General features: G+C 46.7%; 2 protein-coding genes across 7 annotated transcripts; one reads left to right on the forward strand and one right to left on the reverse strand.

The window, feature by feature from the left end:
- Positions 1–6: 6 nt before the first annotated feature.
- On the reverse strand, positions 7–22,051 carry cep170aa (centrosomal protein 170Aa). 6 transcript variants are annotated; one of them, XM_085921446.1, is made up of 23 exons: positions 21,925–22,051; positions 20,478–20,665; positions 20,226–20,315; positions 15,121–15,258; positions 13,887–13,976; positions 13,252–13,333; positions 13,079–13,134; positions 12,790–13,003; positions 11,869–12,000; positions 10,407–10,556; positions 10,030–10,329; positions 7,726–8,088; positions 7,257–7,537; positions 6,828–6,905; positions 6,182–6,299; positions 4,588–6,096; positions 3,510–3,789; positions 3,016–3,226; positions 2,520–2,687; positions 2,351–2,439; positions 2,175–2,268; positions 2,057–2,108; positions 7–1,873 (listed from the first exon to the last, which is right to left on the reverse strand). In XM_085921446.1, exons 4-23 carry the CDS (start codon positions 15,223–15,225, stop codon positions 1,590–1,592), a joined length of 4,656 nt encoding a protein of 1,551 aa, XP_085777572.1. In that variant the 5' UTR covers positions 15,226–15,258; positions 20,226–20,315; positions 20,478–20,665; positions 21,925–22,051; the 3' UTR covers positions 7–1,589. The 6 variants fall into 6 exon arrangements, with proteins under 6 accessions (XP_085777572.1, XP_085777571.1, XP_085777573.1 ...); XM_085921445.1 differs by having other exon boundaries at positions 20,473–20,665; XM_085921447.1 differs by having other exon boundaries at positions 11,869–11,997; positions 20,226–20,665.
- rtkn2 (rhotekin 2) lies at positions 21,171–27,986 on the forward strand. Its single transcript, XM_085921463.1, has 12 exons — positions 21,171–21,460; positions 21,916–22,112; positions 22,501–22,547; positions 22,645–22,698; positions 22,762–22,879; positions 23,084–23,284; positions 23,610–23,704; positions 24,106–24,212; positions 24,293–24,424; positions 24,971–25,139; positions 25,768–25,875; positions 26,001–27,986. The coding sequence occupies exons 1-12, from the start codon at positions 21,326–21,328 to the stop codon at positions 26,582–26,584; spliced, it is 1,947 nt and encodes a 648-aa protein (XP_085777589.1). The 5' UTR covers positions 21,171–21,325; the 3' UTR covers positions 26,585–27,986.
- The last annotated feature ends 10 nt before the right edge of the window (positions 27,987–27,996 follow it).

A 27,996-nucleotide genomic window follows, 5' to 3' on the forward strand; every position in this document is an offset into this window, starting at 1 on the left:
ATTGAAGAGTGGATGTCTCTTGATTTATTGACAGTAAATTTGCAGGTTGAACAAATATAAAATACATAAAACATCCACAAAATATTAAAAAATAAATAAGAATTGGCTTTGTTTTCTCTTTACAAACAAAATAACTGATCAGACAACACTGAGACCTGAAAACAAAAACCTACTTGTACCAAATATTCACTTCAAATGTTTTACTTCATCTAAAAAAAAAAAAAAAAAAAATAGTATGTGCCCTGCGATTGGTTGGAAACCAGTTCAGGGTGTTCCACGCCACGCTCGCGAGCCCCGTGGGTACAAGCGGAATTAAAAAATGGATGGATTTGAAAGTAAAACCCTGGGGCACAAAAAAAATATTTTTAACATATTTTGTTCTTCACTTTCTGCATCAGATCTTATTAGCCTTAGTACGACCATTGAACGTCAAAGAGTTTTGAAGATGAGAAACCATTGGGGAAGTGGTTTAAGACCTTTAGTGGATACACGCGGACAAAACCGCAGGATTTTTGCTCGGCTCCTTGAGCACAACGTACATAAAATGAAGCCACACGCTACAATCAGAAAAAGAGGGACGGAGGAGCTGAGATGTTCAGCAGCCTCTTAAAGCGCAGAGTGACACAAATTAACATTAAAATTACTACAAAACGTAAGTATTGAAATATTATAAATCAGCAAGTTAATACTTTTTTTTTCCTCCTCCAAAATTGAAATTGAAGTATAAAAAAGTCCAATTGCAAATCATAGGACACTTCAAGTGCTGCTACAAGCTTCATGGCATTGCATCCAACAGGCCAGATCAAGATAAGGCAGCAAAGACAAAAGTTAACAATGAGCTGAGCTGCACGTTAGAGTCATCAACTTTGGTAAGTGGCTATTGTTTTGGATTTTTACGGTAAATAGCCTCCACACACACAATATGTAACTAGCAGGATGACAAGTCTCAGTTCTTCACGTGCTACTAAAGGCCCAACTACTGGGCAAGTAAAAGGTTTATTTATATATTGACAAAAATTAAAGAGATTTATTGGGAGGAGTGTCAAGTGTTGAATTGTGTATAAAACTGCATCGGTTGACTTGTGAAATAACGGGACCATTTCCAGTACAAAGTACTGTTTTCAATGTCACATTAAGGCGGCAGCTGCTTTTAATACTCAAGTGCAAAAAAAGGCTGTAAAATATGCATTCTGTTGGTCTGAGAAGTTTGAGGGAGACTCTTGTTGGAGGGACGATGCTTTTAAGGCAAGACCTTAATGGCAAAGTGTTTGTTCGCGTGCCGGATGAACTGCTCGTGTTCATTTGCGGCTCCATCTTATCATTCGTTTTTTTTTTAAAGTTTTCAGCTGACAATAAAAAAAATGACTAAAATGCCTTTTTGTCAGAGCATCAATACAAAAATGGAAAAACCTTTGTATTTAAACTGGCAGGTTTTCTGTCTTTTTTCTTTAATTTACAGGATTTTAACTTTTTTTAAAAAAATGATCAGGATCAAGTGACAAATCTTAGTAAAACTCAAACAGATCTTTCTCGCTTTTTGATTGCCAATTGTAACTGATTTGAACGTACAATAGCTGGACGATTTTGTTTCACTTCTGTACAAGGGCCTCCTTGCCGCTGGGCCGCATGCGAGTGAAAGGCAGCGCGCCGACGGAGGCAGAACCGAGACCTACGGAGCCCTCGGACGCCGGAAGCCTGGCGGGCTCTCCGGATGCCGGAAGGATTTCGGGTAGCAGCTCTTTAGCCGGAAGATGCTGGGGTCCTGCGCCGGTGGAGGACTGGGCTGCCAGTTTGGCAACCTGAGGCTTGATGGGCGAGACTGGGCTGGCCGCCGCATCCAGTGTGCCGTCCGGGTCCAGCATCAGATTGATCACTGGGAGACACACACAAACAATGTGTGTGGGCTGGCTTGTGACCAAGTGCAGGACACAATATTCGGTGCGTGACATGCAACATTCATGCGGAAATTTTCAACTTGCGCATATAATGGACACAAGACAGCAAGAAGTGGCATGTTCTCTCGACAGCCTATGAGGATTCCAAGCATGTCATTCACCTTCCAGCTGCTTCTCAACTCTTCTGAGCTCAAGTAACACGGAGGAGATCTCCTGCAAAATGAGCAATCATCAAATACTGCACTCGGATAAGTCAAAAAGTTGAAGATGCTTGAGTACCTTGTTGGAGGACGTCAAGAGCGGGACATCGCTTTCGGATTTCAGTTTTCTGTCAATATCTTCCCAGTTCCTGTCCTGATCCTTGAACAATATCCTGGGGACAGTGACAGCAGCATCAAGATGAAACGGAATTGACCATGCTTCCTGAATTTTAATAATAATGAAAGTATACTAACCGGATTTTTCCAGCGGTTTTATCAGTCGACTGTTTGATCTTGCTGGACAGCTGAGAGACTGAATGGATCAAAAGGCTGTCCAAAACTGCCTAGAAGGACAGAAGAATGCAACGTGTCAATGCGCCTGGCGTGTGCCTCATAGTGATGCTGCATGCGTGCATATGCTCACCTCCTCTCGGTTCCACGTTCGTCTCCTGAGCGCACGAGGCTCGTGGCCGTCGGGGGCCCGGGGGCGGAGCTCCACCGGCTTGCCGTTGATCTCCGGCGTCTTGGTGCCCTCAATGACGGGAGGGATCTTGCGGAATTTCAGGCTCTCGTCAAAAACACGGTCCACTAGCTGGAAAAATGAAGAACAGAAAACAAATTTAGATGAAAAAAAACCCAAAACAAAACTGTATATTAGACAAAAACAAACATGTGACCCAAAAAAATGGAAAATCAATTAAACAATAAATACTGAATAAAAAATGGTCAGAAAAATACTTGAATAAAAAAAATTGAAGATGAAAAACAATGATAAATGCACAAACAAATACTCAACCTAAACCAAACCTCAAATTTCAAGTTTCAGCCGAAATGGTGTCAAAAGGTTTTTACATGTGAATGTGACGTGACATGCACAGCACAGCAGGCAAAGCGAGAAGAAGAGCAAATGGAGCGGGCACCTGTCTCATGCTCTCCTGCAAGTCGGGCCGCAACGGGCCTACCTCTTGGCGCGTGTCGACAGCTGAGCTCGGGGTGGTGGCGGCCGTGCTGGGCGGTGTGTCAGACGAGCTGACCGAATCGATCTTGCCGGCCACGTCGTGGATCTCGCGCGCCAACGTGGCCAGGTCTTTAGCCAGGTCCTGGCTAATCCTGCGCACACATGGGAACAACCTGTTAACCATCAGACAAGGCGATTTAGAACATGGCCAAAAACATGCGGCAGTCACTTTTCAGTAGGGCTGAACAATTCATTCAATTCAAATCTACATCCCATCCTTCATTAGCCTTTTAATCTAGGACTCCAAAATAGTTTTGTGTGATACAGATGGACTTGTTGTTTTTGAAAAAAGTCGTATCATTTTTTTGCAATATTGAGGGAAATAAAAATGAAGCAACGAGATTTGTCCAAATGGCTCAGCCTTACTTTTTGAGCATGATCGGAGTGACTCGATACCTGGCTATCTCCTCACTGTGCGCCGTCCAGTCTCTGATGTACTCGTCCTGCTCCTTCATGCGGTGTTTCAGCACTGCTGTGCCCACCCCTGGCAGCGTGCCGGAGCCTGAGGCAGGTGTTGCAGCGGCGCCGGGTCGGGAACCGCGGGGGGGTGTGGGATGGTGCAGCCGTGTGTGGGGGCGCCCGCCGTGCTTAGAAGCGTTACGGGCTGAGCCAAACTCTTCCTCCGAGGTGGACGCGTACTCGGGCGGCACGCGTCTCCACCGGTTGCTGCTGGACACTGGGAAGGCGCAAACACGACGCTTTAGTTTCACTTCCAGCAATTTATCGCCCCAAAAAGTGACCTCTTCAGAAAGTTAAGAAATAAGTCAGCAGTCAGAGTGTTAAGCATCTGCACAACTAGGATCATACTTGAGTATGTATTATTTTCTCTTTGGGAAAAGAAACGAGTGAAGCAACGTGTTATTAAATAAAAACATTGCAGCAAAAAAAAAAGTTCGGCAACAGCAAAAAACTACGTGAATGCAGCTTCCTGCACCATGACGTGATGAGACATGAACGCTCTGTGGCAAGTAATGGGTGCCTTGACGGCAAAACCCCACAAGGGGAAGCCATGTTCCAAACCCAATTACTATTTTTACTTCAACGTTCAGTCGAGCATTTGAGTCGTCATCAGTTTTGAGTCATGGATTACAAGGACAAATCACTGCAACACATTGGAAGACCTGGGTCAGCATCTGGACACAAAATGGCAATCCAAAAATTCTTCTCACTGGTCAACTATTGCTCACGAGTTTTTTCTACATTTCTCTTAAAAGATCGTTTCAGAAGCTCTTTCTGTGGATGCAACCCAGTTCTTGACACGCGTGCACATACGCAAACCACACTCCTTTGACACGCGTGCACACACGCAAACCACACTCCTAACTGGATTCTACAGAGCCAGTACAGTACCAACAAGTTCTTCATCTTTGTCAGCGGCACCAGGCTCTGGATGAGAGCTCTCTGGACGATGAAAACCAGCGTGAACATTGTCACAACACAACGACAACAGGCCGAGACAACAAGTCTGTTTCACCTGTGGGAGAGCAGTAGCCAGTTGCAGCCGTCTTGGTTCTGGCCTCGTTCAGCTTGGACACGCTGTTGGCCCTCATCCTGGGGGTCAGCTTGCTCTCGGTGGGCGTGGACGAGCGCAAGCCCAGACGAAGAGCCGTCTCGGCCGAAAGGCGCGACGAGGTGGTGGAGCCGCGCGCCGCGGTGCACTCTGAGTCGCTACGCGCCGAGATGGAGCCCACTCTGTTGCGACGCGGCTGCGCCAGCATGTCCAGACGCGACAGCGCCCCGCGGCCCGACGGTGGTCTGGACGTGGAGCTTGTGGTAGACACCTCAGACGCCACTGACGCTCGGTCGGCGTCGGCCAGATCTGTGTCCGAGGTGTCACCCAGTCGAGCTCGGCGCAGCAGTGAGGCTCGGGTAGGCCGCGGTTTGGGCAGCGCGGCCGGCTTGCTCAGAGAGGACGAAGCGGCGGTTTGGAGATTCCGGTTGCTTTTGGAGGAACCAGCGCTGGCGTTTTTGGCAGACCTCCCGTCGTGTTTGCTGTCCAAGCCGTAGCTGGAGTAGGTCTCCTGGTCCGACGACAGGATGTCGGAAATGGGGAAGGAAGAAGTCTGGTCATCGTCGGTGAGATCAAGGGAGGGTTGGCGTGCCCTGGAAGAAGACGGCTGAACCGAGCGGCGCGCTTCAGTCCGACTGGGTACGTCGGTGGTTCTGCTTTTGGCCTTCCGCTCCAAGCGGTCTCGTGCACCGGCAGAGACTGCGGACTTGGACGCCGCGTTCATGCTGCTCTTCTCCCGGTGTATGCTGCTGAGCGAGCGTCGCTTCTGCGCGCTGCCGGCCTTCACTTCAGCGGCCACGTGACTGGCGGTGCTGGCCGTGTCCACGTCCGACTCCGGCGAGATGGAGTCTGTGCGAGGGTGGAAGCTGTAGCCCGAGACCTGACTGCTGATGCTGCTGCTGGTTTTAGTGGTTTTTGGCTCAAGCTTGTTTTCGTCCCTCAGTTTAGCCTCCAGGAAGGCCATGACGGCCTCGGTGTCTTTGAGGAGCGTGGCCGTGTCCATGCTTCCCGCAGAGTCGCTGCGCTCCCGGCTTCCCACTCCGCCCCTGTTGATGCGTGGAATGAGTTCGGCGGGGACGCTGTCACTGGGCTTCTCGATGGTGAAACTGCCTTGACGCACCAGAGGCTTCCCGGATTTGTCCCCGCCGCCCTCCTCCTCTTCCTTTTTCTTCCTGCGCTCCACACTAGCAGAGCTTCGCACGGCAGTCTTGCGCGGAGAAGAGGCAGCACTCGCTTGGCGTCGTCCGCTCACGTCGCCGTTCTCCATGGGAGGCGGCGGCGACTCCCCGTCGCCCTTGTTCTCCTTTTCCTGGGCTTCTGTGTCCTGTTTCTCTCCGATCTCTGACCTCTGGGTCGGCGCCTTGGCGCGGTCATCCGCAGGGAGAGGGGGGAGGCTCCTGCGCTTGCGGTCTGTCAGACTTGACGACGATTCGCCTCGGTTGAGGGCTGCGGCGGACTTCAAGGCATCGCATCCTAAGGTGACAATTGGTGATTGAGTGAAACCCGAGCCAAGCCACGAAACTCGAGTACCCAGCGCGGTGCCCGCATAGGCATGTACCTCTTTCTTTGTCCAGGAATGTCGTCGTCTCAGCTCCAGAACCTTCGGGATCGGTTCGGGTATGGTTGGCAGCTAAACTAGCCCACTGAGAGACCCAGTTGGAGTCGGCCGGAACAGCCTGTCGAGAGAAAAGCGATCGTCAAGTGAAAATGCGGAGAGGAGCTTGCAGTATGTGATTGCACACAATCAAACTGTTAGCATGAAGTGAAACACAAACCCCAGCTCATGTACACAAGACTTTACTCTCGCCACAACTTCACCTCTGGGGTATGTGGAAGCAAACTATGACATGATTTGGTATTCTTCTTGGGAGGGGGCAGAAAAAGAGAGCCAAACGTGGACAAGCAGAAAGACTTGCTGCTGCTGCACACTGGCCTTTTTCTTTTTCAATGCAACTGCTTGCAGGGCAGTGTGTCCGATCTGGGTCACTCTCGGGAAGGGAACGTCCACTCCCACTGACTGGCGAGAAGAGGAGCCGTCCAGCCTTGAGTAGGACCGTTTCAAGAATCTACTAGAAGTCTTTGAAGTGCTCATTGAGAACACGAGAGCGGCATCAAAACAATATGTGTGGCTTGCTGTGAGCTAAGACAGCAAGAAGCGGCTCTCAGCATGACCACAAGCGACTCTACACAAACACAACGATTACCTCCTTTGCTGTCTCTGTTTCCTTTCCTCTTCCCTCCCCTTGGAGGTCTGCATCCTGGTTCTGCTGCAGCCCAAACACCTACAAAGAAGCATCTAATGCTCAATGCTCAGCCAATCAGATCATATTCTTGCTCAGTGGGCTTCATGATATCCCCCACAAACACACCTAATGTCATTAGAAGGCCAACAAAAGATTCCCTTTAGTTAAGAGGCAGTTGCCACCATGGCAACAAGAACACATCAAGCCAACTGGTCACAAAAAGTAGCAGGAGCTGCCCTGCAATTAGTGCCACTTGATGACAGCAATTAACAGAACACTTGCTGTTTTGGCTGCGCAAGCCAATAATTACATCACTTCTTGTAAACGACGTCGTGTCGTAACACACCCGTTGGCTTTTCAGCACAAGTGTCTCCTTTATAGCTCCCCTACCTTGTCAATCATGCGCCGGGCCTCCTCTTCCTCCAGGTTGCTGTTTTCCAGCTCAATGGTGTAGGTCCCGTTATCGCTGCGGTCGTCCCCCACCTCCCTGGCGGCCGCCCGCCCTGTGCTTGAGATGTCTTCGCTGGGGCTGGTGGGGCTGCCCGTCGCCAGCCCTGTGCCCACCGAGCTGCGGCCCACGCTCGGGTCTTCCGACCTCTGCTTGAGGAGCACGCGGGCCGCCGTGGGGGCGCCCGCAGCCACTGTTGCAGAAATTGGGGCTTGGACTTTACCTAGCGGGGATCCAAATAATATCAGTCTGATATCATGCAAAGAAAAGCAGCGATGCAACAATGATGCCATAGCATCACCTCAAAGCAGCAGCAAACTGAATCAAATTGAATTTTGCTAGCTGTTGCTAACATGCACACATATTCCGAATCATGTCCAATTCTCGAAACAGCCTGTGTAGTGTCGTTACCTGAGTCCAAGGCGGTGCTAGCTGAGGTGGAGATGCTAAACACCTTGGGCTGAGAGGGGGGCTGCGGACAGAGCCCCTCGCCGCCGGCTGCGCTCAGCAGCGGCGCAGTTTGGGAAAAGGAATACGAGCGCCGCTTGCGGGGGTTCTCCTCGTCGTAGAACTCGATCATGAAGGCCGTGCGGCCGCCGCCTCCTCCCCGAGAGCCGCTCGCCGCGTTCTGAACGGCTGAGCCCGCTCCTCCTCCTGACCCCGAGCGGGCGTATGCGGCGTTTAGACGCTCCTCGAGAGCGTGGCGCCGGCTGGCGAAGCGCAGGCCCAGGCCGTTCTCCGAGTCGCTCTGTGTGCCATCTTCATGTTTGCTGCCTACAAGGATGACAAGTCACAAGTAAACATCAGCTCATGCTAATTCACACCACGCCGACAAATGTTTGTGATTGTCTGGTCTGTCTTCATAGTCAAACGTAAACTGCAAGCACGTGACGGATCGATGTAGTGCAAATGTGTTTGCATGAATAAAATGATTATAAATATAATTATAACTCAATCAAAGCACATCCTCTGGAGGTAAAATAGAACATTGGCATTTCAAAACCAAGATTTTTCTTCTATAATTTACATTCCTGCTATATCCCATTTGGGTGTGCCATAGTGGACATGGTGCCAGGCTGCCCCAGCAAATGCCCCCTGGCTCAAAGAAAGAATTGGGGGAAGGGGGGCACGGAAAGAAGATGACAATGAGGAGGCTGCAGTAAGGGGGGGAGGAAAAGCTTTGGGGATGAAAAAAGAGGAGGGGGTGCTGAAAGGAGATTTGAGAATTAGAATTCTTGTGGGGGTGTAGGAAAAGAGGATCTGTCTGCTTTTAAGGCAAAGAAGAAAATGGTGATGTGAGGAGGGGAACATTACAGTTGGAGCAAAAAAAAGGATCTGCTGAGTCAGCATCTAGATTGTCTAAGAATGTTAGACATTTTGAAAAATGTGTGTCTTTCATTTAAAAGGCATCAAGTGGGATAAACAAATGCCTTTATTCTTCTGCCCGCCAGCTCAGACAAAGAAGCTGCTAGTTGAGAACAGAGGTGCCACTTAGGAGACATGGGCGCTCTGCACTGCTTGCCACCACGAGTCTCACACATGCAAGTACACACAGACACCGACACACAATCAGCATTTGACACCACCGCAGTTTTTCATGAGCTGTCAGACAACATGTTTTTCTTGTGTCCGGACATCTCACCAGCCACTCCCAGGACTGACCCAGAAAGACTTGAGCTGTGCGTGGCGTGGGCTCGTCCCGGCACTGCAGAGGTAATCTGCGGTGCTGAGAAGCAAACTGTCGTGGCAAACATGCATTTTCTGGATTGGTGGCTGTTCATCTGCTGCTCTTGCGTTATTTTTGGTTAACGAGGACTATTTGAGCATTCACACTTTGTGAATCTAACAGACGTGCCTTGAGCTACTTGATGCTCAGCTATTGTTACATTCACCTGACAATCAAAATTTCTTACTAACAAGCAACAAATATACATACTCGGAGTCACTACATCATTACTAGACAAATATTAAGTCAAATCTTACATTTCCCTTGCCTCTACTCAGTTTGTGCACATGCAGCATTCACGTGAGGAATGATTGACAGCTGCCCTAAATCAGCTCCTGAATGACTTACATTTGCACGTTCCCGCATCCGTGACGGTTTAGCTGCAGTCCTGGTTCTGTGGTTCCTTGCCATCCGCTGCTTTTTTGCCCCTTAAACCTTGTCCAATGGCTATATCATGGCCTTTCTCTCCACCACATGGCAGCCGGGGCGACTAAGCTCACTCGCTGGCTGGCTGGCTCGCTCTACTTGCTGTCTTTGTCCAATCGGAGCTGGCGTTCATGCAGCGGTCAGCATGACTGGGAGGTCCGTTTGCCGCCCACCTCCTCCTCGACACCCATAGTCAGCAGTGTTCTCAAAACAAGCCTCTCCGTCTTTAATAGTCCGATCACACTGTTTTTGTGCTGCCTCCACTTGAGCAGCTTCCAAATGTTGAGACATCTTGTAGACGGAATAGCTAATTAGACGAGACACGCCGTCAGTCACCTGACGCGCATGTTGTACATTCAACCGATGCGCATGTCGTACGTTCGACCCTACCCCCTTCCCATGCCAAATGAGCATCCCTACTTTCCACTCAGCCATTTTTATCAGCCGCCTGTCTGTCTGTCAGGCGAACCCTCCCCCCTCATACATCATCATAAATCGGCCTCCATTTAATTAAGCGAGCACTCCGCAGTTACTCGGACAAGTAGCAGAGTGCAGTTGCTCACCTTTCAGCCTTTTGAGATGCACCGGCACGTCACTCTTGTTGCTCTTGCTGTCGTCCTCCGTGGACTCGCCGCGGATGAGGGTGGGGTCGTTCTGCGCCAGCCAATCGGCCACCTTGCTCTCCGACGCCATCATGGCTGCCTGCAACGTGGTCAGCTCCTTGCTTCCCGCCCCTCCGCTGCTGCTCCTCTTGGCCCGGGACCTGTGCTGGCCTGGCGTGAGCTTGGAGACGTGGTCTTTGATGGTGACCCTCCCGGGGGAAGGGTTGTCAAACTCTATCGTGAAGGAGGCGTGGCCTTGAGCTGTGGATGACGTGCAGTTTTGGTTTGCATGGACTTGTATATTTGTGGAATCTGAATGAGCACGTCGACATCGTCACCTGCACTGCCGGGAGAGCCGGCCCCCTCCGTGTCCTTGGTGGGGATCTCATGGAGGCCGTTGGTGGCCACGTGACGATGATGTTCCTTTGTCGGGATGTCCGTGTAGCCTGCGTTGTGGCCGTCGTCTCCACGACGAGCTTCTTTGCCCTCTGTGGATGAAACCACCCAAAAACTAAAAACATGAGCAAGTGTAATAAGCTAAGAAAAGCAGCCTTTGCTGTCCCTTTTTGGCTCAAGTCATGTGAACGGTAAAAGATATGCTAGTGGACATGATACAAATTTGCTTCGCCAACCGCATCAGTTTGTTGGTAAGAACAAAGGAAACCTCAGTGGGATCCTAAATATGATAAATGATGCTTTCACAAAATTAGAGGGGCCATCTGCTTCACCTCAAGGGGCATTTGTAGCAGCCTACAGCTCTGTGACTAAGAGGAAAACAAACGGAAATGGAAGAGAAGAACTAGTCAGGCCAATGTGATGCACGTTTATGGCGCGTTGAAAGTTTGGAAGAGAATTAGCAGTTGCTAAGCTAATGACTGAGAGAGTTCCATTTGAATTCTGTGTGTGTGCATGTGTGATGGCAGAAAAGGGGGAGCCGCTTGAGCTATGGTGTAATCCAATCGGGCAAAGGCATAATGCACAAGGAGGAAGCACAGGAGGGGGTTGTTAGCTAGGGCTATTCACTGAGGGAAAAAAAGAAAAGGACGCACACAAAAACAACAAAACACACAGTCACATTCACACTGAGGATCTGCCCCCAATCTGTCTCCCCATCTTCACTTCACTTGTCCTCACACATACTTAACACACTGAGCAGGTTCTGACAGTTTTCAAACAAGTATGGGCTCAAAATCTTTCTTGACCTCCTCCCTGCTCCCCCCACAGTAATACACCACAACACAAAGTCAGCCACACTTGCCTACGTCCACGGCAGACGTCACCGACCCCATTCGTCTGCACTACTTGTTTAAAAAAAATTAAAAATCAACACCACCAAAAATAGCAAGAATCCATATGCAATCTGCATGACAGGCAATGCGGTCAATCTGACAGCTGAAGATCCTGGCCCAGTCTCCATCCAGATGTGATGAGAGATTTGAGGCCGCTTCAGTCTAAAGCAGTCTGGGCCAAACTGATTTGATATTGCTAAGCTCTTTGACCATTGGTGCAGTCCTTAATCTTGTTACTCTACACTGCATCAGTTGACGCGACCCCGGTGTCAGACGACCAGCCACACACACACGCGCACTTGCATATACAGTGAAAAAGTCTCTTTGTGTGCATTTGAATGTACATCACCAATGTGCACACAAATCCACTGCCTGTTCAGACACAAACAATGGCGAGTATAACGGGGCGGTGTGTCCTGCTCCTAATGCTCCATATGTGGCATTTTAACGACCGTGACGTCAGTTGTGAACTTAAACGTGAGCGGAGGCTGCAAATGCGGACGCGTCCTACCTGTGAGCTCATGCTTCTTGCCGGTTGTCTTGTTCTCCTGCTTGAGGGAGTTGCCGTCGTCTGCGTCGCCATAGCCCCACCACGCCGGCTGGCCGTACAGAGGGGTGCCGCGGGGCAGAGCTGCAGCATCTGCTGGAGAAAACACAGGCGCACAGTTTCATGCATACATCATGGAATGTGCTTCTCTGTGCTTTAACTAGTGCCACCCACAAAGGAAATTTGGGGGGTTGTGATATAATTGTGGAAGAAAATAACCCAATGAATTAGCAGTTGAGGATAAAAGAAGACATTTTATGACCATCTATTTGAAACACATATCATCATATGAAAGAAAACAAGCAGCCAAAGTGTCGCCCTAAATAGATTCGTTGTGAAAACAAAGCCTCGTCCTTCACCTTCTTTTCACCCATGTGCCCCTCGTTGCCTGGCAAATTGCGCGCCGTATGTGGAGCAAATGAAATTTATGCTTTGCACAAGCATTGAAAATTGCCTTCGTACACTTCCATACATTCTTTGGGTATATCTGTGATTGCCGACACTCGCGAATAAAAAGTGATGCTGGCATATGGCGGTTTTGTATGATGATGAAACGCGATTGCCTAATCTGGAATAATAATGCACAAGCTCCGCGTGGCCTTATTTCAACATCTGGAGCTTAAAGGGGAACCCTGCCGATGAACGATGTCTGTGATTAGGAAGGAAAATACGCATTTTGAAACCAAGTAAGTGCATGTTGGCAAGGGAGCTACAACAACCCCAGCCGCCCCCCCACCGAGATAACCCCCCCACCAAATGCAAGTTTTCTGAAAGAAGAAAGACTCCGTAAAAAAATGGACAGTACAATCCACCCAAAAGATACAGACTTAATTCTTAAATTTCTCTGTTGATAAATGAATTAGTTTGTTCTACATTTGCTCTCACCTCCAGTTCTTTCTTCAGCCTTGTCTGCAGTTTTGGGTGGAGGCTCTTTGGAGGGAGAAACCCCATCTGTGGTTGTTTGGCTTGGCCTGGGGGTGCCGCCACCAGTAGCCTTTTGTGTCTTTGATGGGGTCTTCGGGGGGGACTTGCTGGTGGTGGTGCTTTCACCTTTGGACGGCTTCTGGCTCAGCTGGAGGCCACTGGTGAATTTTTCATGCTGCAAACAGAAGACGGATGGAGGTGAAAACCGCGATGACTCTTTCACGCAGGTGGCGCTGTGCTGCCATCTTACCTTGAGAGCTTCCTCGGGCACGGTGAGCTCGCCTCTTTCCACCGTGAACCAGTTAGTATGTGAGAGAGCCAAATTAAGGAAATACACGCGACAGCCGCACCAGATGCACACAACGATTCCCTGAGGAAAACCGGCAGCAACGAGACGACAAACCCGTGGGTGGATGTGAAGGATATCGTATCCAAACCGCAGTTTGTCCTCCAACTTCAGGGTGATGTACATCTGCTCTTGAATGCGGACATCGTTTACAAAGGTCTGTGGGGAGAAGAAGCCGAAAATCAGAGCTGGACAATCTATTATTTCGCATCACCTTATTGATTTATTTACATTCCGGAAAACCATTGGAAATGGAAACCAGAGGGAAAAGTGACACTATCAATCCCTAAATACCTCAAGCAACGGGCTAAAATACCCGTAGACCGACGTCAATGTGCTCAACGTGGCAGTACAGGAAGCGCATCAGTCAGAAAATGACCCAATCGGGCTCTGCGAGCGATCTGCTGAGTCAGCAGCCACAAAGTTCCCTTGGATCCATCTAAACAAGCGCATTGTGGGTGACACAGCAGGAAGCGTCTCTGACTCGGACTTCCTGTTGAAGATCTGCAAAGGATGTGAGTGACTTGCTGTGTATGCAATCCACGTGTGTGTGCGTGTGTGTGTGTGTGTGTGTGTGTGTGTGTGTGTGTGTGTGTGTGTGTGTGTTAATCACTGCACATGAGTGAACACCAAAAAAGTTCACCTCTCCTGAATATTTGTCATCTGCCTTTGTATTCTGAAGTCCTCCACATTTTTATTTAGAAGCACTCACCCCATTGAGGCTGCCGAGGTCCTTGACCTTGTGTTGGTCTGAGCCAGGCTCGTAGTTGATGACAGCGTGCTGCTTGTCCACACTGCGCGACTGTAAAACAACACGTGGCACATTTATTTCAGGTCACCGAGTGCAAACTGTTCGTCACTTCCTGGTCACATGACTGAAGAATGGAAATCATGTCAGACAAACTATTTGAAGGCTGCTTTTCTGACAAAAAGGATGAAGAATGCAAGTATAAATCTTCCGAGCATGTCAGGGTCAGATGTGGAAATGCTTTCAGGCCAGCTTGGGATTTGCTTTGCCTCCCTGGCACAACGTAAGGAATTGCCCTTTCTCATCTGTTCTCCTGAGATTGAAATGTGTCGATAAGCGCTGAAATGCACACGAAAGCCTTGAGAAGCTCCTCCAGCGGGCTGAGCGTAACACAGATTACCTTAGCGAGATTAGGCTGAATCAAAGGGGATCGCGAGGGAATGAGCGGCTTGTTTGACCTCACATGTGATTTTTGGCGCCACACGCTCAGGAACACAAACAGTGGTGATGACTGCCAAGTTGCAGCTCATGATGATGGCATTACAGTTAACTTGTCTTTTAGGATTTACTTGCTGCGTGACACAATAAAGAGATGATGTGTTTGAGTGGTTGAAGCGGTCACGAGATTTGCAAATGCTTCCAGACAAATTAATGTTAAAAAAAAATCACGGCCAATATAAAACGGGTCACTAGACAGTGAGATGAACTTTTAACATGGCATTGCATCAGAAACGAAGACAGATTATGGCAGAAACAAACTGTGACAGCATTCGGGCCATCTGGGAAAAGAAACTCGACAAGCTACTTTTACCTCTCCCAAAAAGGTTCTGTTGTCACGGGCCTCGCTTCTGCAAGATTGCACAAACTACTCAACCCATTTTTGGAAAATGTGCAAAAAAGATGTGAATGCAGACACTCCCCCTCCGGCCGTCATCAGCAAAATGCATGAATTTCCATTTTCAAATCAAGAAGGCAGAGAGCGCTGCAGCCAAAAGAGAAAATAAATGTCATCCAAATAACTGCCCCACTTTCTATTAATAGCGCAATGACCTCAAGTATTCACAAGCTGGCGGGCAAGAAAGTCTCTAAGGGCCAAATGGACACTGACTCAACGTGCATGTAAACACATTTTGCCAATGCAGGTGGAGCACGCACGCTAAAACGAAACTTCCTTGCACTTAGTGCGTATTGACCTCACCTGTAGCATGAGCTCGCAGTCGTCCCGCCCGACAAAGATCATCTCACGAGGCAGCCGGTGGCGAGTCCCCCCGCTGCTGACCAGGAACCAGGAGGTGACGCTCATGTCTGTACCGCTGCGGCTGCTTGTGTTACACACCTACAGGGGTCAGGGGTGTGGTCAACGGAGATCACATCAAACACATTCTGGTGCCCATTCTGCTCGACCGGTAGGTGGAATGAGCTAACGCAGCGCCGCAATATGACGCCCGGCTGAATCTTATGACACATCGGCACGTTTTCTCCTCCTCTCGCACTGATCATTACCAGATGTCAGAGGAGGAAGTGATGTCGGAATGTTGGCCGGCCTTCCCAGCAGGACAGTTAGCGCTCCCCCGCCCCACCCTTACCACCGCCCTCGCTTGCCTTCCTTCGCATGAGCTGGAAAGGAGGTCAAACAAAAACACGCTGACTGGCAAGTTGCAATAGCCCTGTGAAATAAAGTTATTCTGGCTCTGGCCAGAGACAAAAACAACGTGAGCAGAATTGAAGTCGTCTGACTGGCTGTAAATCACAGCACATGAGAGGACATTTCTGTCATTGAATTTTCAGCCGCCTTGTCACAAGATGAAGGTACAACAACTTTGACTTGCGACTGGATGGCGAAACGAGCACGAGTTACATCTTCGTTTCGGTCCAATTTCTCCCCTTTTTAAAGGAGGCATTGAAATAGGCACATGACAGTGCAAAAAGAAAGAAAGGTTCGCCAAAGAGGGAATTAAGCACGTGTCCACTTGACCTTGTAAGTACTTGGTAGTACACCAACTCAATCATCCCTCGGGTAAAAATTTTAATCAACAACATTGCCATCATTCGTTGTGCCGTAGCACCTTGCCTCTATTTTGTAAAAGTGTGTCAGCAAGAGTCATACTACAGCAAATCTCATGCTTTTAGCAGGAATTCCCCAACCCATAGACCTCGACACACACACACAGCCTGGGGAGTGAAAGGGTGGGCTTATTCTGAAATGACAGAGTGCTTTGTGCGGAGGAGTCAGGAAGAAGAGCGCTTCCTGCAGAGGAGGGCACTCATCCTTGTCGAGCTTTTGAAATAAAAAATGAATGGCAAACCGTTCATGTCAATACTGTAACATAGTTTATCTACTGCAATACTTAGTAGGTTGTTGCCAGTACAACGTTCGTTCGGCTTCCACTGGGCGTGCGGCATGTTGGGATGATGCAAAATCTGGCTCAACATGATGATTGTCAGTTGACTCACACGCTTGACCCATAACACACACGCACTAAAGTAAGCGGAACAGATAGTTGAAGTGGGAGCTGTTTGGGGAAGAAAGGCCGACTGACTTAAGCCGTGGACACACTCGCCAAACTCGTCCCTCATAGAAGGGTGCGGTTGTCCACAGCACAAGAACAAGCATGGTAGAAAAAGTGCTTTGTCTGTTAAAGTTCCTCAGGTGACAACAAAAGGATGGAAGCCGCCTTAAGGCATGAGTAAAAAGCAATTCAAAGCTAAAGCGTGTTGAAAATGCTGACCTGGGATCAAGATGGGTAACAACAAACAAAGTCATTGTCTTTGTGAACTTTGAGATGTTCCGAGAGCACAAAAAGACTAGCCTGGACCCCGAGGGCCCGCAGACCACAAAATAAGGCGGCATGTAAAGACTAAACGACTCAACAATCTGTGGTCAGTCAGTCAGACAGACAGACAGACAGACAGACAGACAGACAGAGGGGGCTCTATTGTCATCACTTGAGGCCATTGAAGATAAACACACACACAAACAAAGCATCCGTACAATCAATAGCTTCTCTTTCAGCAGACAAAATGAAACATGCTCCTTGTGACACAATGACGACATAGCTTTCTGTACATTAATGTGTTATTGTGGCTTGCTAATGTAGCATGAGGGTGTGTCTGTCCCAGAAGTGAGCATATGGCACAAAAAAGGCAATCGCACAAACTGTTGGCGAAAGGAACAAACAAACACACCTCTATTTAGCCAGCACCCATTTCCCTTGCTGCATTGTTATTGGCGCGCACACACACACACACACACACACACACACACACACACACACACACACACACACACACACACACACACACACACACACACACACACACACACACACACACACACACACACACACACACACACACACACACACACACACACACACACACACACACACACACACACAAAAGCACATACTACAGAGTGTCGGACACAATACGCCACATGCTTAGTGACCTCTGTGCACCTCATGACCCACAAACCCACATTTGGAAATATCATGCCGCTTCATGGACATAATGAACTGTGCAACAATTTACCACAATAAACTTTCGGTGCTTACGTATTATCGGGAGGACCTTTAAAAAAACGACTCAAAAATTAAAGTAAATTATTTATTGAAACGATAACATTACATTTGTAATTCCGGAGGCCAGAACGTCGCAATTGCTTCCAAAAGTGACTCAAAGACATCAGTACAGGCAACATGCTTCCGCCACATGAATTCGGCCAAATACGACTCCAAATGGTGACGTGCAGTGCCACAGTGCTTCTTGTTTCGCCACTTTGCCGATCCCCATAGGCGTTCCACTGTCTGCGTATGAGCCCCGGTGTTCGGATCCACAAAGTTGTACTTGTGGTTGACGTTGAGGTGATGAAAGCCTGATTTTTCCAGTTCCTTGGTGTTATAAGCGGGCCAAAGAAAAAGTAAAAATCAAAGGTCCTCCCGATAATACGTAAGCACCAAACTTTCTTTACTGCAAGTGTTAGGGCTGACAAAAAACAAGTTACCCCAAATGCTGCCAATTTTGGCACTAACAAACACAGCAGTGAAAATATCTCAATGCTCATCTGACAGCAGTCAGACCATGAACGGGATGCAATCCCTCAAGCGGAACATGAGATCACTTCTCCAAAGTTGACGCTGTGTTGGTGTGAAAGCAGCAGAGCGCAAGAAAAAATGGGGAACTGCACAACGTCAATATCAGCGTAACAACAAACAGAATGAAACCAGAACCGCTGCACAAATAAGAGATCCATATTTAAAGCGCAAAACAAAGTAGGAAGGCGTCTGTCACACCCAGAGACAGATGTGAGAGTCACTCGTGTGTGTGTGTTTTACGTGTAGTTAAATGCAGGAAAACGAAGTGGAGGAACGCCCATCATGTTCCACAACGAGGGAGCTGAAAACATTCGACACCACTGACTTTCCAGTTCATTATCGCAGAAAAGCTACATGACCTTCTTGGACATTTTGACTCAGGCAAAAGTGAGAGTCGCTGTTGCTATTTTTAGTCAAGGAGATGCTTATCAATGCCATCGGTTCTACCAAATGACATTGGCATACAAAATGGAATGCTCTGAAGTCAAACCAACAATTCTTTCTATGCCTCAAAAAGTCAAACGGAACCTGCAGCTACAAACCATCAGTGTGTGTAAAAGATTTCAGCCCAGTAAGCATTTTTCACATTGCGCGCAATTTGGGGGGTCTCGCTGTAACGTGACACTCAAACATCACATCATCGCAGAAGAAAACAAGTCACTTCCTAAACTTCCTTCGGTACACAATGGCTGGCTGTGGCCAAGCCACACAACAACAAAGTCCTCAACTCAGTACAGAAAACATTTTCTGACTATGGAAGTGACAAAATGTGCTAAACTGACTTCTATACATGATCTCAGGCTACTACTGGGCTTCCCAACAATCACTTCCATTGGTCTGTGATCAGATTTCCACACAAAAGCTGCAAGAATTGTGATAGTGATCCAGTTTTTGTGGGAGCCACGCAGCCAACCACAGGCCACATTTGCAGAGAGGAAAGGAAGAGGAAAAAATGGCAGCGGGACGAAAACTGAAGTGGATGGTATTATAGAATAGAATGCCTTTTATTGTCATTTTACAACTTAGTTGTACAACGAAATTTGGAGAGCTACTCCCTTTCTAGTGCAAACATTACAACATTTAAAAAAGTATAAAAGGAAGTCTGAGAATAAAAGTGAAAGATCTTATTTACAGTATAACTATAAATCTGTGAATAAATATCTTAACATTCTATGGCTGCATGCCCAAACAATCTTGCAGCTGAGAAGGAGGAGTCTGTGACCAGCAACAAACATAAATACATACAAAAACATTTCGGCTCAGTATGATGAGAGAAATGCATACAATGCATTTGTTTTTTAGGGGGGGATGTACAATGTGGTTTTATCACACTACAAAAAAATAAAAAATAAATTAAGGTAAGGTGGGTTGAATGGTTTTCATAAGGTAGCACTTCACAGCCCAACAAAGACCTCACAACCAACCACACTATTTCTGTAAAAGTGACAGCAAATGTGAGCAGAGAGGAGGGGTCATGCACGCCAGCTCACATCTGCTACATGAAAACAAAGCCCCCCCCCCCCCCCCCATAAAAAAAGGGGGGGGTGGGTGGGTATTATCATGCAGTAGCTTCCTATTCTAATAGAATATTATCTGACATTTGAGATGCTATCACGTGTCAAATGAGACAAAGCGTGCAGCATTGGACAGAACTCGTCTTTCTGATGCATCCACGAGTAACCAGAACTGACTTTTTGCCGGCAATTCTTCAGTGCAAATAATAGCCGGCGTTTTGCGACACAACAATGTGACGAGTTGTGAGAGGCGATGCTTTCTTTTGGTTTCGCCATCGACACGACACAACGCAACACAACAGTGCGGCTGGGGTCGGCCATCGCACGGGGCTCCATGTTTGGCTAACCAACCCATTGTTTGTTTTTTTTCCCAGCAAGATAAAATTCGTCATTTTAGGTCATTTTTAATTTATGCTATTAAGTTAAAATATTACTTGAAAACCCGTGACGTGGTAGCCCTGCTTATTCAACTGACGTCAAGAGATGAGCATCAGCGAGGCGACTTTCCTTGTCCTCCTCTCCTCATTTTTGCAACCGTCAACTTCACGTGCGCCTCACCGGTCGATTCCTTCCCTCAAATAATACGACGCCGGTTTGTTTTTGTCTAAGGAACAAAAGTGTGATGTTTCTGTTCATGACGTGGCTTGCTGTCCGCTATGTGTTTATGTGTGAGAGTGGATGGAGCCCAGCCCTACCGTTGCTGCCGCAGTAACGTCTGGCTCCGGCCTTCTCTCCCGCGGTTCCTACTCGCTGCCGCTGTTAGCCGGCAGCAGCCACTGGGTCGTCTTGGAGATGTCGACCAATTTCGACACATTCCGGTTTGGCATTTCAAATTAAAAGAAACATGAGTGAAACAGCACAAAGGATCCGGTTATCGTGGTCCATTCTGTTCACGATTGTTCTGTTTTATTGTGAAAACATGACTTTTGTAGTTTTCTGTACATTACGTTCGACTTGATACTGATTTTCCATCGCTTGTGTCGACACTACAGTCGTGGACACTTCCAACTTGGCCAGAAGTTCCGTTAACCAGCACCGAGTGGGCGGGTTTTCTGGTCGCATTGGTCACGTCTCAAATCCCCTTGTCATTTGCTCTGTGGTAATGCCAACTGCGACTGGCAGCCCCCAACACTCTCTATTTTCATCAAAATAACAAAAACAGACAGCGTATCAGGAGCTATCCACCAAACATTATGATGAACAATACAACTAAAACGTGAAATTTTAATTCTGCATTTTTTTATTTTTTTTTGCTATTGAGCATATCCAAAGAGCGACAAGTCAAAAAGTGAAACTCAAATCACGTCTGCTTTGTTTCAAGGTGACGCGGTGACGTAGACTATTGTCAGCGTAACGGTGCTTGGTATATAGTCATGTACGTGCCGGCCCAAGGGCGGAGTGGTTCACTATATTACAATGAATACCTATTTGGGCTTATTTTGTTTGACAGTACACTGCTTTGCAAAATTGTTACCAAACTACTTGCACACCCGTGTCTTCATTACAGTACATATATATAATTGTCATGACAATTGCGTCGACACCCATAATCAACAAAGGCCATATGTAAATCCAAAAACATAAAAAGAGTAACAGCTAACTATTGGTAGCTGAAATTAACCCTGTCATCCTGTTTATATATTTAAAGAAATACTTTAATATGATAAAATTATATTATACCGGTTGACATTATTTTATACCGGTTGACATTATTAATAAATCGAACATTCCCATTTATTTGAAGTTGGATCAGGAATGTGCTCGCGCTCTCCGAGCAGCGAATGAAAAAAACAACATGGACGACCAGCGCGACGTTCAAAATTCCAAACGAAACAAGAATTCAAGCATCGCCAACTCTGGTAGCTCTGCCGTGGCCATGGAGATAAAAAGGAAGAAAATACGAAAGAGTGCATTATTCCAGCAAACGGAGGTAAGAATACAGTTGTCCAGTTGACAACTCGGGTGACGCCCGATTGGATCCAATCACACCGTAAAAAAGGAAAAGACAATCGCTTGTCAACCACATTGCTGTTACATAAAATAACTCATAAACCCTCAAATAACTCAGTTTGCTTAATACTTTCATACACACTATCTTTATGATTGTAACTTGTGATAGTCGTGTTTTGTAACAAAATGGCCAATGTAAAATAGAACACAGAAATGCAAGAATATGGCAACTTTAACCACGTACTATTCACATCAAACAAGTTAGATCAAGATGCATGCTATAAACTGTAATGCGAGTTATTTCTAATGTTTTTGTTGACCTTGTTTAGTTTGACAAAAGTGAGAAAAGCTCTCAGAATAATGTTCTGCACAATGAACAACATTCAAAGAGATGCCATCTCTTCCTATCTAATGTTTAAACAAATCTCCTGCAAGAACACAAACCTTCAAGAGAAGCTGGACTTTGAGGTGCGGATGCGAGAGGGAGCCTACAAGCTCTTGCAGGCCTGCAGTAAGAGAGAACAGATCCTCAGTGCCTCCAAGAACCTGTTGACCTGCAACGCCAGGATCAAGGCCTACATGGGTCACATGCAGAAGACAAAGGAAGGAAACAATTTGAGAGAAGTCAGCAGGTAATGTGTCAAAATCCACTCAAAAATTAATTTTGAAATATGAGGTCAATATTGGGGTTCAGAATTTACATGGACCTTTTTATTTTTGTCATTTTAATTTGGATAAAAAGCTTAAAAATGAAAGAGTTAGTGAGCTAGCAAAAAACACCCATTCAGCAGCAATTACATACATTTATTCATAATAATCTATATTTTGTAAGAAAATATTAATTTGTTGTGTACTACATTCCATTTTAGTTAACAAGAAGCAGAATGAACAATTAACTGGTGTATTTTATTTTTTCTACTCCCTTAAGTTGAACTCGCCCTTTTCCAACTTACTCCTCACTCACTGAGCTGTTTTGTTGCAACCATTGTAAATATCATTTTCAAACCGTGATTGTTGCAGCGAGTCAGAGGAGCGTGTGCCATGTAGAGGAACAATTGCTCTTTCTGGTGAGTTGCCATCTCGTTCTTTTGTCATGCCTCAGAACTGAGAAAGAGCAAAAGATGAGCCACTCAATTCAGAAGTTGCCACTTTGCTCTGTTGCAGGACTTCGTATTCCATTGATGTGGAAGGATCAGGACCACTTCAACAACAGAGGAAGTGAGTTTCTCCTTCTAAGATTGTCATTACTCTCTTTTTATTCTTAACTTTGTATTTTTATAGGCTCACGGCGAGTGGCCATCTTCTGCGTGATGCAGATGGGCTGCCAGGTATTTGACACCAAGATAGCAGTGGTGGACAGATCCATTACGGATGTCTGCTTTGAAGAAGTCGCCATCTTGTAAGCACTTGCTGCACGCCACATACAAATAGACATTTTGTTTTATATCCAGTTATTCTTTTAATATTCTATAATTCTATTTCAGTACATATTTTGCATCATTTGCTTGAGTCATGCTACAGTGATTCCCAAATGTGGTGCGGTTTAAGATCTCTATGATCTTTAATAATCATAATATCGATCACGTGTTTCCAAATATGGCAGCAAAGATGCAGTTCCCGATTTTAAGCTGCGGGTGGAGCTGTGGAGCTGCGCCGCGGAGGACGAGCTCACCCTGGTCAACACACCGAAGAAGCTGGCAAAAAAGCTGCGGAATTCCTTGGGAAAGACCGCCGGGAAGAAGCTCTGCCCTCTGCTGGATACTCCAGACCCCGACACCTTCCTCCAGCACAACCCGCTGCCGCTGTAAGTCGTCGTTCGTGTTTGTTATTGCTGTTGTTGCTGTTGTTGTTGTTGTTGTTGTTGTTGTGTGTGTGTGTGTGTGTGTGAGCAGCCCTCATTGCCGCTGGCTGAACCATGCGGCCTTTGTCACGTCTGCTTGTAAGCTTTTCAACTCCAAGTGAGTGTTGAAATGGGATTTCAACATTGATTTGGTGTGACTATAAGGGGGGGGGGTGTCACAAAAATAATAAAATTAATAGGGGGAGATGCTTTTGAATGGACTTTTTGAACTCTGTAGCACACTGTGCCTGTATAGTGAAGTGCTCTGTATTGTGTGTTCTTGTTCCAGAGGAGCCAAGTTCAATCTACTGGCCTACTCCACCATGAGACTGCCTGAGGCTGAAGGCACCTTCCTGTCCCATTCGCTGGTGGTCCTCCAAAATTGTAAGAAATCAAATATGGGAGTTTGCAGACTATTTTATGTATTCTAGCTTTGTCAGGTACAACTTTTTTTTTTTTTTAAATCAACAATGTAAATATTTTCCCTTCTAGTGTTATGCGCTTATGAGTCCAGTTGTAGTTACAGATAAAAATATTATCTCCTTGGGGGAATTCACTCACAAATCTATGTAGAATCGATTATTCCATCGATTACTCTGGTAAAAACAGGCTAAACGTGGTTGCGGGCAACACAGATGTGTTTTGATAAGTATTCTAGTTTTGAAGCAAAAATATTGACAGCAAATTATTGTAGCTCTGCCTCTTATATAGCTCACATACATTGCCCTCACCTGTTAAATGTAAACCTAATGTCAAGACTTTTGGGCTGCTTTCCTCTCGGTCAGCTGATAATTCGTCTTGGCTTCCACTTTACGGCAACCTGTGCTGCTGCTTGGTGGCCCAGCCTGCGTGTATGACGCAAATCGTGATGGCCGGCTACCTCGACCACAAGGTAACGTCTACTGCATTTGTTCTTCCAAGCCATAGCCGGTCAAAGTCAAAATGATGTAACTGGCATGTGTGTACCGGTAGCAAAGCATAGAGGGCCTGGAGCGCCGCTGCAGCCTCTACTGCGTGCTGAGCGCCGCCACCTTGTGTTGCTACTTCAGCCCGGAGGAGGCGGACGCCAAATTTCAGCCGACGCTGCGGCTGGCCGTCAACAAGGTGGGGCTAGTCACCTTCGCAATTGGACACGCCTCTCTTCATTTCACGCTCGCTTAAGCTTGTTGATTAAAAATGACAATGCCGCATTGCCACTAAAACGGTGAGCTCGGCATTGAGGGAGGGAGTGGCAAGACGACACAATTAGGAATGGATAAAAAGCGTTCAACGTTGATTTACTTAGGGGTGCTTGAAGAACTTGCACCCGCTTCCTCTTCTAGTGAACATTTGCCACACACAATGTGCTGTTTTCATGCTGCGTGTCAGGCTGTCATTTACGCTTTACTTTGATCAGAGTAAAAACGGGATCTTTGGATGGCAGTGACTTTTCTTTTTCAAGTTCATGAAAGAGGTTCGAAAGTCTGGAGATAGTAAAAATGTTTCTTCAAAAGCAGATGGAACCGATTGTCTTCTGTTATAAGTGGGCGTAAGAGACATGTGTGCGGCTCCTCAACAAAATCAAGTCGCTTCGAGTCAGCTCCAAAGTTTACTAGCTACCCGTCAACTTTTACTTCCCTAAGAAGCCGTTGTTTGGGCGCTTCCTTGCAGGACACTCGCATCCAGGTGATGGGAAAGGAGTCGGGAGGGAAGACGTTTCGCAGTCTGTCCATCATCAACCCTTGGCCAGAGGAAAACCAGACTCAAGTCTTCACAGCAGACACCAGCGAGCAACTGGACCAGTGGCAGGAAGCGCTGCATCAGCACCTCTTTGATCAGAGTGAGTCCTCCACTCACAGTCAACCCTGAATATTGGGAGGGTAATAGTGTATTTGCATTTTCCAATTTGTCAAATGAGAAGATTGAAGTGCAATGTAATCAACACCTATTTTACATATGACAATTTCCTTACATTTCAACTGCTCAGGCAGACATTCCAAACGATTAACACATATGGCAATGAAAAAGCAATCAGCCTGTGGCTAAGATAGCGCCAACATTACATTTGAATTGAACATCATGATGGTGACATCATCTTACCGGCTGCTTAGGCGAGGTTTGTTTTTCAAACTGGAGGGAAGCGGAAGCCTTCTACTGCTACTGCTGATGTGTACCGTTCTGTCCTGACGGGCTATCGTAGTGCTTCCGCCATGTTTGTGGTTCATTGAGTAGCACTTCGTCAAACTTCAATTTGACCTGCCAATAACATAATTTGAGGTAACAAAAAGAACAAAAATACTCGTTTGCATGCACAGTTCTCCAAATAAGAAGCAAAGTGTGCTTGCTTCATAACACATGCAAACAGTTCCATTTTTACACTATTCACTAAGTCTGATGTAAAACGAAAACCAACTGTGGGTGGGATCATTTTGTTGAGTGTGTCGATGTCCATTTGTTGTCCTCTGCAGGTCAGTGGCTTCACTGCTGTGAGCAGCTCATGAAAATCGAGGTGGCGTCGCCACGGAAACCATCCCTCTTCCTCACCAAGCAAGCCGACTCTGTTTACAATGAACTGAGTGAGTCCTGTGCCGTATAGAAAGACCGATTAATTGACAATTAGCTCTTTTAAAGTGAGCAAAAATTGGAAAAATCTCCTCACAACCCTCATTTCTCAAGGCTTCACCGTATGTGGTCCTTGCAGGCATCAATTCTCCAGCCAAGATGGAGAGCATCACTGACATAATCCACAACAAGATCCAGGAGACCGACGGCCACTTCCTGATTGGTCAGCAGGAAGCCAGAGAGCCTCCCAATTGGTCGGCTCTTTTCGGCGGCTCCCGCTCACTTGTATTGCAGAAGACTGCGGCTACTAAAGTTCTCTCACCGAGTCAAAGCTGCACCCCGTGTTCAAGCCCCAAACCTTGCTCCAGCTCCACACCCAATAGCAGCAAGAAACGGCGTGCACCGCTTCCTCCCACCACCCCCGACGCTCCACCTCCTTGTCACGCTCCTCGCCCTGACAGACTTCCTCGCCCTCCTCTCTCGCACCCGCAGAAGGAAAACACTTCGCGGGTCAAATCCAAAACGGGAAGGCCGTCTCTGGATGCCAAATTTTCCGCCATCATCCAGCAGCTGCAGCACAACAACAAATACAGCGGGGGCGCTTCGGCACTGAGCCGCAAGAACGCGCCACTCGCTTTTGCTCAGGTCGACAGAGAAGGCGATGATGCTACCGCACTGAGGAGCAATCTGAGGAAGTCCCGCCGAGAGAGGATGAACTTCTAAGACAACATGAAACGCTAAATTAAAATGAATACAGATGAGTGGGATGACATTTGACATTCTCTACTGTGAAAGAGATGACAGAAGGGAGACATTTCACACAAACATGACACTACTTACAAGCCCCAGCATGGGTGTGCAAACTTTTGTGCTCAAGACGGGGCCAGATTTCATTTTTTATAGAAGAATAGAAATGCAGTGGACCCCAGCTACTGTGAATAGCCAACATTTGTGTAGGATTGATGGCCATTATAAATGCATTGGAAATCATTTTTAACCCCCCCACCCCCCAAACACACACACACAGACACACACACACAAATATATGGACAAAGCAGAGATAAAGTCAATAAAAACAGGAAAAAGGGTAGACACCCCACCCAAAAAAGATGAAAAGAAATCTGCAAATAGATGAATAAATCAGAGCTCCAAGTATGTGGGGGTCCACTAGTAAAAAAAAAAAAAAATCATTCATTTCTTCATATAGTAATTGATTTTCATTTAAATTTTGTATTATTACTAACTATGATTAACCTTGCTGAATAGAAAAAAGTAAAATTGTGGTATTTTATTATTTAGTGTGGTATTTTATCCAAGCAGGCAAAAAGGCAGCAAATACTGATCCAAGACCAAATGATTGTGAAGCTAATGTGATAAATACCTTTGCGTGAGCGTAAAAGTTAGCAAAAGCCTTGAAAGGAACAAAAGCATTGCCAGTGGATGTTGAGCTCGGGAGGAGTGTGAGTGCAATTTAATAGTCCTGTTGTGTAGCACATAACGCTTGCTTTGCAGAGTACGCGTTGGCAATTATTCATTAGACGGATCGGCCACATAAACAAGAGTTCGGCCGCGGCAATGTAATCATTTGTATTTTATGCCCTTTTTATGAATGGAATCACTTCAATTAGTTTGACATCCCCCAAAGCAACATCTGACTTGAAAAAGAACAATCATGGGACTTTATGAGCTCAGGCAAATTGATCCGATTATGAATGTGGGTGCATGTTTTCAAGTTTGACACTTATCTTGAGGGATTTTGGCTGAGCAGCTGATCCTCTTATTTCTGCTTTAGTTGTATTGATTGATTGACAATATTAAGAACTTTCAGAACAATGTCCTGAATTTCTGGTTTGACATCACCATCAGTGGAATTTTACCCAGCTGAATCAGTAAACACGAGAATTAATGTCATACTGACTTGGTGGATTTCCTTTGTCCTGTTCAAAACGCTTTTGTTCTGACGCGTTTCTTTTGGGTGTAATTACAATGTTGACCACGAGACAGCAGCATATGTGCATATTGGACACTAAATTTGACAAAAAAGTCAGTCTCACAGGCCGCTATTATGAATCATGAATGCAGCCCATTCACACCTGAGCATAAATACACATGCAGACTTTTTTAGATAGTAAAAT

The sequence above is a fragment of the Syngnathus leptorhynchus genome, chromosome 10 (assembly GCF_054491065.1).
Source record: "Syngnathus leptorhynchus isolate UIUO chromosome 10, UIUO_Slep, whole genome shotgun sequence".
NCBI classification, from domain to species: domain Eukaryota; kingdom Metazoa; phylum Chordata; class Actinopteri; order Syngnathiformes; family Syngnathidae; genus Syngnathus; species Syngnathus leptorhynchus.